This window comes from Rutidosis leptorrhynchoides, chromosome 3 (genome assembly GCF_046630445.1).
Source record: "Rutidosis leptorrhynchoides isolate AG116_Rl617_1_P2 chromosome 3, CSIRO_AGI_Rlap_v1, whole genome shotgun sequence".
Classification (NCBI taxonomy): domain Eukaryota; kingdom Viridiplantae; phylum Streptophyta; class Magnoliopsida; order Asterales; family Asteraceae; genus Rutidosis; species Rutidosis leptorrhynchoides.
This window is the reverse complement of record NC_092335.1, coordinates 477,440,023-477,450,038: the sequence shown is the minus strand read 5'-3', so window position 1 is coordinate 477,450,038 and position 10,016 is coordinate 477,440,023. Positions and strand designations below refer to the sequence as shown.

General features: G+C 33.8%; 1 protein-coding gene across 1 annotated transcript; it reads right to left on the bottom strand.

The window, feature by feature from the left end:
• Nucleotides 1-6,809: 6,809 nt before the first annotated feature.
• Nucleotides 6,810-8,413, bottom strand: LOC139901687 (putative disease resistance protein At5g47280). The gene is made up of 2 exons (XM_071884367.1): nucleotides 8,195-8,413; nucleotides 6,810-7,642 (listed from the first exon to the last, which is right to left on the bottom strand). The coding sequence occupies exons 1-2, from the start codon at nucleotides 8,376-8,378 to the stop codon at nucleotides 6,810-6,812; spliced, it is 1,017 nt and encodes a 338-aa protein (XP_071740468.1). The 5' UTR covers nucleotides 8,379-8,413.
• Nucleotides 8,414-10,016: the final 1,603 nt, after the last annotated feature.

Genomic DNA, 10,016 nt, shown 5'->3' with positions numbered 1-10,016 from the left:
TGAGGTATCTAGTTTAACAGATCAAAGTTTTATTAGATTTTTGTTAGGCGGTGTGATGCCCCGTATGTCTCTTTTAGAAATGGCTCAAGCTTTGTGTATATATACGCCTGAAGAACTAGCATCTTATGATTGTAGACAGTTAATACTTAATGGTAGACGGGTTGATGAAAACTTTGATATGAGTGGATTATGGAGTAGAATGACTAGCCATAATCGATTTCGTGGGGAACATTACTCTTACACCGATATTAATAGAGCTGAGCTTAGAGTTATTCATAGATTTATAGTTAACTTGATTACACAACGAGGAAAGAATAAAGATAAGGTAAATGAAAATGATATATTTTACCTCATGTGTATTAGAGACCCACAGAGCTTTATGAACATACCTTATTGTGTGGGTTATTATTTATCAGTGATGGTAAGTGGTATGCGACATCATAGTATAATAGGAGGTGGTATTTTTATTACCTTAATTGCTGAGTATCTCAATGTGGATAGAACTCGGGGGGGGGGGGGGGGGGGGAGAATTAGCGGAAATACCCGAACCCCGCGAGAGAATTGATTTATGCGTATATGCTGGTGCAAAGGTTTTATTGAAAACACGTAACACTGCACTACCATACGAAGGCAGACATTCACAGGTAGAACGGGATCAGGAGCAAGGTAATGTAGGTGGAGGAAACCAAATGACAGAAATACAAAGATTAATGGCCCAAAATGAATACAAAACTGCTAGGCTACGTGAGTTTCAGGCATGGGATTTCCATCAACGTCAAATCCAAGCCCATTTAGCCTACCAAGGTAGGAACTACATTCCTACCGTGCCGGCCAACTTTCCTCCATGGACTGTAGATACAAGACCACAGTTTCCTACATATGACCCATTCCAAGCGTATCAAGATACGTATCACGAACCTTGGAACCCCTACTGGTATCCTCATCAACCGTAATTTTTCTTATTCTTATTTTCTTATTTTTATTTAATTTTTGTAATTTGTAATGTTTATACTCTTTAATATTTATTTTGGTATTCTAATAGTTTTTATAGTTTTCTAACTTTTTAATTTTAGATTTTATAAATTTTTAAATGTGGGGTTATAAAACCAAACTTCAAATATATATATATATATGTTTGTAGTTTTTGTGATGTACAAAACAGGGTAAAACAGCGCATTTTCAAAGACTGGCATTAAGTTCAGCAAAAGCTACTAATTTTGATGACAAGACGAAAAACAAAAGTGATATAACAAATGACGGAATGAACAAATGATGTGCACCATTTATCATTCAAACAAACAATATGTTTGGAAACTTTGGTAAAATTTTAATCATTTTCTACGCTAATCACCCTCAGGAATTTAAATTATTATTGATTTCTTTCAAATGAGGGCATTGCAAGATTTTAAGTGTGGGGAGGGATTAAATTCTTTCGGTTAAAACAATTGATTTATACACTTAGTTTAATTGCCAAATTTTATGAAAATTTGAAAAATTTTCAATTAAATGAATTCAAAATCATGTTTATACATATTTATGAACGATAAAATTAGGTGATAATACCGAAATTATTGTTACCTCAAAAAGGACATAAATTGAGAAACAACCTTAAATGCAAGAATTCATTTAAAATGAAATAGAGGAGAATAAAAAGGCAAAGAAAAACATAAATAAAAGCTAAGTGTGGGAAGAATTACCAAGTTATTTAAAACATATATCACACATTTTTGTACAAGATTATTGCAGGTACTTCTGCTTTGGACTAAACTAATCAGTTTTACCCGGTTTACTGTAATATAAATGAAAGAAAAATGGATCTACACGATGAATCAATTCCATCATTATAGGAAGTAAAGTCTTCCGAAAAAGACACGTGCTTCTTGATTTAGGTCAAGAAGTTGTCGTCCAGACCAGCTATAGGTTGACGAAAAATCTAGAAAAGTCATCTCTAAAATTAGCAGGAAATCCACGGACCTCAGCATCAAACAGGGTCGCCAAGTGGTCAGACTTATCCTAACCATGAGAGGATCTGTCTCGTAAAATGGGGAGGGCGCCATGCAAATTAACTGGATAAGACTAATGAATCAGATCCCCAGAAAGGATAATCTCCTTAGAGATTAAAAAGCAGCTTTTAAGCCTGATATTACTCAATCCTTGAGATTGACCTTAAAGATTGAGAATTCAAACTCATGGAATTCAATGATATCTAAACTCGAGCTTGAACGAGAAAATAGTTTGATCAAAACTAAAATCGATTTGTTTTCTGAAAAACCCATTTTCAATGCATTCATTACCATTGAACGTAAAATCCTAAGATTTCATCAGAATTCATTAGGTCACTTGAACCAAATTGGGTGTCAACCGTAAGAACGGTGGTTGCATAGCATGGTCGAAGACAGGACCTTGTGCCAGACCAAAAAACTATAGGATGGTATTTACTATTGCTCCTACCAAGGATAGTAATTGCATCCGACACATTGTGGGCCATAATCAAACGCATGTCATTAGACATCGCCTTAACAGTTTCTTGTTCATCGCTTTTCTTTACAACCGGACAATCGTTTACCGAAAGGTAATATACAGGACAAGTAGACTGGATGTGTGCTTTCCTAATACAAGGTTAGCAAGTGGGTGACACAAAACCGCAAGTTTTGAGCTAAAATTTTAAAATCTGAAACCCACAACCCACAAAAACAATTTCGCAAACACCAGTGAAGGGTTATTCCGAAAAACCTGTCTAGGGTAAAATCTAGCTTGAATTTTCAAAAGGTCAAATGTTTTCATAAAGATCCAATTTCCTGAAGGATCTAAATTTTTATAGTCATGTGGGACTGTAAACCACAACGTTACTATCATTGTTTATACCGCCGTATCATAATCACTGATGCATAAAGTGTGAAGAATAAAGAAGTGATTAGTGTGAAGATTCAAGTTCTATATTGGTTGAGGACAAGCAACGCTCAAGTGTGGGAATATTTGATAATGCTAAAAACGAACATATATTTCATAGCATTATCCTTCCAGAAAGACAAGCTTTTAGTTGAAATTGTTCAATTTACAAGTGATATTTGTTTAAATAATAAAAGGTGAAGACAAAAGGCATAATTGACGATTTAAAGACGCAAATGACCAAAAAGCTCAAATGTACAAGATACAATTCAAGTGGTTCAATTTATTGATGATTAACGTCTAAAAATGACAAAAGTACAATCCGCGAAATGCAATGTACAAGATATCTAAGCATACGAAAAGGCGTTCGAAAATCCGAAAGTGACACATGAACCAACTATCAACGTACGACTCAACGGAGCTAAAATTACAAGTCAACTATGCACGAGAATATAATATAATATTTAAATAATTCTTAAATATTATATTATATAATTTATGTCGGCAGGCCACGTTTTGAATCAAGCAACAGCTGGAAAAAGGACCTCCGCGATCGTGGAGCTCCAAGGCTCAATCTCATCGTGATCGCGGAGCAGTCAGATTACAAAATGCCTGCAAAAGCCATCGAGTTCTGCCGAATCCAACACACCAAGATTGAATCCGAATTCAATCTTTTCTTTCTCTCTATTCTTATATTTATATTAATTATAATTTTAATTTAAGTTAATTTTAATAATAAGGTTATTGTAACAAATGTTTTAAGGTTTTGTAAGTCAAAACTCTGTCCGTGTAACACTACGCGATTAATGCTCATTGTAAGTTATGTTCAACCTTTTTAAACTAATGTCTCGTAACTAAGTTATTATTATGCTTATTTGAGCCGAAGTAATCGTGATGTTAGACTAAATATTAAGACCGGGTTATTGGACTTTGGACCATAATTAATGTTTGAACAAAGACCGACACTTGTGGACATTGGACTATGGACTATTAATAGATGGGGGGTATTGTCTAATCGAGTGACAACTCATTGGAGTCTGTCGAACCTATCTTCAAATTAATTAACCCATTAATTAATAATGATTATGGTTGTCCTATTTAGTGACGTTCATACGGAGTCTATTATAATCATTTAATTAATTATTCGGGTTGGGTAATTGATTATTCAAACTGATCAAGTGGGTAAATTAATATTCATATCTAATTAAAACAGGGGTGGATTACATACAGTGATAACTGGTGTAATTGTTGACAGAAGTGATAACTGCGTCACAGTTTAAATCCTTAATTAGTTGGACTATTTGACTTCGGGTATAAGGGTAATTTGACGAGGACACTCGCACTTTATATTTATGACCGATGGACTATTATGGACAAAAATCAGATAGACGTATCAAATAATCCAGGACAAATAACAATTAACCCAGGGTAATAATATATAACCAAAACGTCAAACATCATGATTACGGAAGTATAAATAAGCATAATACCTTTTATTTCATATTTTATCGTACCTTTATTTACCGTCATTTTATTTATCGCAATTTATTTTATTGTCATTTATCTTTACGCAAAAATTAAAAATTGACAAACCGGTCGTTAAACGGTAAAAACTCCCCCTTTATAATAATAATACTTATTATATATTTTGTACAAATATAGTTTATAAAATATAGTACGCTTTCAATTAGCAGTCCCTGTGGAACGAACCGGACTTACTAAAAACTACACTACTGTACGATTAGGTACACTGCCTATAAGTGTTGTAGCAAGGTTTAGGTATATATCATTCTATAAATAATTAAATAACTTGTGTAAATTGTAGCGTAATTAATAGTATTACATATTCATTTTAATATATATTTTATATCTATTTTTATATACCCTTCGCCGCACATCAATCATCTTAAACAAGGGACTTGACATGTGTCGCGATATAAGAGTTTATGATGATGTCATATATCACCTATTAATTTTAATTTTTTTAAGAAAATAGAGAACTAACTTCTACCTAATTTAAAAGTTTAATTTTTCTCTTTTTAATCCTCTATTTAAATAAGTCAATATAATCAACATAAATTTTGTTAACTAATTCACAAAATTTGAACATAAAATTGGTGCAATAACTAAATCGTTAAATAAACTCGAGAATTAAATTCATATTCATTATGTATCACATAGTTTTTCATATTTTCGCAGCTCTGATATTCTGGTCATTCGATCTTCTTCGTTCGATATTCAACTTAAAATAAAAGTTTGTACCTTCACACGGGTTTTTTAAATCGTGACATTTTGATTTTTATATTTTGATTTTTTTATAAAAATTTTTGTGAAGTATGGTTTTATTCCTTAGATAGATGATATTTATATTCTATAAAGAAATTATTCTTTCAGAACAATGAAGTATTCATATCTATGTTCATATATGTTAAAAAGCATTATTATATTTGATTTAATAAAGTTAAATTAAATTAATATTCCATTTTGTGTATTAAAATAAAATCAGATATAATATAAGAACAATGAATTTATCACATCTGTAAATGGTTTATTAAATTAAAAAGAGATTTATATTCATATTTTTATCTTTGATCATCTATGATAATATATTTTATCTTCAATTTATATTTTGAATTAAAATTAAAAATATGTTAAGACTAACGGTGTCAACATAATTAAATCACGTATCTCTTTAACAATAATTGTAACTATGCATGCATCTTTTTAAATAATTTTATTGAACAAACCCGTGAGTTCACGGATCATTTAACTAGTAAGTTTGTACGGTTCTAAAATATAATTTGCAATATGAGTATTATTTTAAATGCATTTTTAATTTTAATTATTAATTATTAATGTCAATATATTGCCAAATATAACTAACATTATAGAATTGTTAGTCAACTTGCCATTCAAGACCAACTCAGTTTCATCGATTAAAGCTTATAAATATAGATGATTATGTACTTGAAAAATGGTTAATCAAACATCCTGTTAAGATGAATTGTGATCTAAAACATTTTTTAAAACGTATAATTGCACCGAAGAGCCAATGGCTTGGCGGTATCGAGGTCACCCTTACAACCTTGAAGTTGAGGGTTCGAGTCCTGCTTCAGACATTTCGTGGTGTATATATTCGTGTTAGTATTAGGTGAGTGCGTGAGTTTGCCTTTAAAAAAAAAAAAAAAACCGTATAATTGCTTTTACATGTTATGTATAACAGAGTATATATATAATATACAACAAAAATCATTATAAATATTTGTAGGATTCTCACGAGAGGAAAAGTTTGGAAAAGTTGGATTATTTGATTGGAAGTGCGCCGGGTAGTTGCATTGGGGGAAAGATCCGACTTATGGTGTATTTGCGTTTGATGATGTGAATGTTGTGCACTTCTAGTTGCATTTCGGTGTGAGTAACATCCAAAGAACAAAACGACAATTAGGTTCTTTTGATTTATTTATTTTAAAATTAAAATATAGATAGATTTAGCATCGAAATAGTGTAGTTGTTGAAGGTCTAAAGCATTTTGATTAGGTCAGTTGGTTTTTGGTTTCAGAATTTAGTTTGAAGTGTGTTACATTTGAAGACAACCGTACTGATTCATTGTTACATTCGAAGGACAATTAAGTTTGTTCCACACATCCAACGATGAACCTTAACTTAAAGAAGTTTGTTCCGTACGACTTTCGTATTGAGTCGCTCACATGAGTAAAAAACTCGAGCGAATAAACATTCTAAAGTTTTCTACGAGTGACTCCAAATAGTGTTTCAAACTATTTACAAAAGATGAATCTCAAAAGTTTTATAGTCATTCAAAATGGATGATCAAGAATACATTATAAAAAACACACCTTAGGAATTCAGTACATACATAAAAACAACAAATACAAATATGAATGAATAACGCCCTATGTTAATCAGTTTGAAACGATCTTCGAAAAGCTACCAAATGTATCTTTTTCTACAATTTGCTTAATCACAGTGGGATGATGATTCCACAACCAGGAAATTTCATCATCGCATACCACTTCCAGCGAACACGATTCGCCAAACGTGGATGATATCTCATCCAGTCCTAGTCCTGTGCAAGCTGTCATATGAATTGTTTTCAAACAACTCAACTCACCCATCCCCTTTGGCAACTTACTTAACTGTATACAGTAAGATATATCAATGATGATTAACTTTTTAAGGTTCACGATCGAATCGGGTAATGTTTTAAGATCCGAGCATGATGCAAGCCTCAAAACTTCCAAATTTGTCAAGCCTCCGAATTCTTCAGTAAGTGAAGTTAGATTATGGCAGTTAGTGATGCTGAGTTTTCTAAGACGAACTAAAGTGCACAATATTTTAGGAAATGTGAATAAATCATCACAAGATTCGATATCCAACTCAAATATGTTGGGTAACTTTTTGGGGATTCCATCAGTAAATTCGTTGAAACTGTTGCCTATTTTGCAAATGATTAATGACAACTTTTGCAAGTTTACTATCTCTAGTAATTGTGTACTAATGGAAGATATTGAAACATGATCCAACCTAATTCTAGTGAGACTGGACAAGTATTGAGGCGGGGGAAAGTTTTCGAGGTCTGAGAAGTAATACCCATAGTTTGTGATGATCAAAACCTTTAATTTTTCTATATATTGCATAAATCGAGGCAATACGTATTTCTCTGACATGAAGTTCAATACAAAAACTTCCACTTTAGAGGCTTGCATATCGTTCCAGTTCATAGAGAATCTTTCACCTGTCACAAGTTTAATGTATAAACGAAACGGATAATGTTTTTTCAGTTTAAGCTACCCAGAGAAGGATAGTATTTTTACTCGCGAGTTAACCGGGTTATCCCGTGACTGTTTTCGACCCTTTTTCATTGCCATCCCAAGTTAAGATGTTATTGAGGGTGAGAATCTGAGACAATTTGTGAGGATATCATAACCCCAAACAACCATGTCTATTTTTTTTTCGAACGGCGATATTAGCATCACCCAGAGGGGACTTAACCACCTTCGCGATCATATGTCACTCACACACACGTTAGGAGGAAATCCAATTCGCGACCATGTTGGCAGTACCATCAAAGGTTGGAAACTCCCGCTTGGAGTGAGAATCGAACCTTGGGTGACAGTACCCCAAGTTGGACCCCCCACCCCATACCACTCAAGCCAAGACTTCGGTGGTCCAACCAGGGCTATATTAGAATAGTTCACAAGTATCACAAGTATCACAAGTAATAACATTAAAATATGTGGAAGGACTATACCATATTATATCAACGGAGAAATACAACAAAACAAACCTGTTGAAATTGACAATATATGGGCGTTGATTGCATCCGGCAATGGTGGAAGGTCTTCTCCATTTACATTTATAGTTAACCTCTTTCTATGCCCTTTTGGCCCTTGGCTGCTCAAATGTATAGCCAGCTGTCTCATCACATCGTGTTTCCTAACAGTTTTCTCCTCACACCAGTTTGCTACCATCGATGAATCGTCCCTGCGATCAAATGCAGTTTATAATAAAGGCGTTATTAGTATGTAGACATGAAAGGAGAGCATAACCTCCACCCGCAGAGACAACGACAACCGAACAATCATCATCGAATCCTCTAGCACCATCGACTTCAAAGCCATAAGACGATGATCAAAGCTGATAACATCACCCTGAGGCAATGGAACACCACACAACCAACCGCTCGAATCAGTATAACCATTCATCATTTTAGTTTGCAAATCGGATACACCCCTAAAGATCATCAACTGAACATCAGTCTGACAGAAATTCAGCAATAACTCCTTCAACTCTTTCAACTTCTGCGCCTTTTAACTGCTCGATAAACGCCCGTTTCTCTTCTTCGGGACGATCCAAGGTTGTTAGAATCCTGTCGATATCATCAAAGTACCGCTTGTTATTATTTATGGTTTTTTGTATTTCATTAAGCTGAGTTTTAAACCTTGATGTTTTCCTATTCATGTATGTGATTGAAGTTACTAATAGAGAGAGAGCTTCTCCAAGCCCAGCTCCTACCGCCCCTGATTGTTATAGAATAGAACTCGTGAATATTATTGATTACATTACCCTCTATTTATAGAGTACATAACCCTACAAAACCTAACGGACCGAGCCCACAATGCAATCGGGTCGGGCAATAATACTAATACTCTAACACTCCCCCGCAGTCCGAACGGCGAAATCGCAAAAGTTTGGACTGGGGTTAAAAAAAAACTAACAAATAAATAAAAGTGACAATTTTTTTTTCTTTGTTTGTTGCACTGAATAGAATGATATTCGCTGATATCGTTGCGTCTTGCTTGACTGCGTTTCCTTTTCCGTATTTTTTTTTTATACGCCGTGGCTTACTTTGCCTAAGAATTGAGCAGGACTTGGGCAGAGAACTTTGTCGACGATAACAATCTTCATCAACGCTGCAAATAAGATTTTTGAACAAATATTCCTCTTTTTTTTGGGATTTGGAACCTAGTCAAGCTAGGCGGCTCAGCCCCACGCCGATTATTACAAATAACAAATGATTATAAGGACAATATGATAATAAAAATTAAAAACGTAGAAAAGAGGTGCTGCCTTTTTTTTCTTTGTTTCCTTTGATCGAAGCCAACATAGATATAAAATAACACACTTCTTATTATTATCTACGAGTATTTATTTATTTATTTTTTTGGTCTGTTCGGTAACAGAGAAAAAGAAGAGAGTGTTTGACTCTTTTATTTTAGCGGCCGAACATAGATTAACACGAACAAAAAAGGTTGCTGTGTGAATTGCGTTAATCATAAGAGAAGAATTCTAAAAAATAGGGATAGTGGATTGGTGTGAGATTGGATAGTATAATAATGATAAGAGAATAGGGAGACGTGATTTGAGAAGAAGAAAACTACTACGAAGAACAGTAGGGTGCAAAATTGAGGCGGCCGTATTAGTTGTGATGTGAACGGCTGGAAAATAAGAAAACGATTTGAAGAGATTAAAAAATTGGCGGGAGGAGGTGGTTCCACCGGGATCGTATGGCTCGGATACCATGTTATAGAATAGAACTCGTGAATATTATTGATTACATTAGCCTCTATTTATAGAGTACATAACCCTAGAAAACCTAACGGACCGAA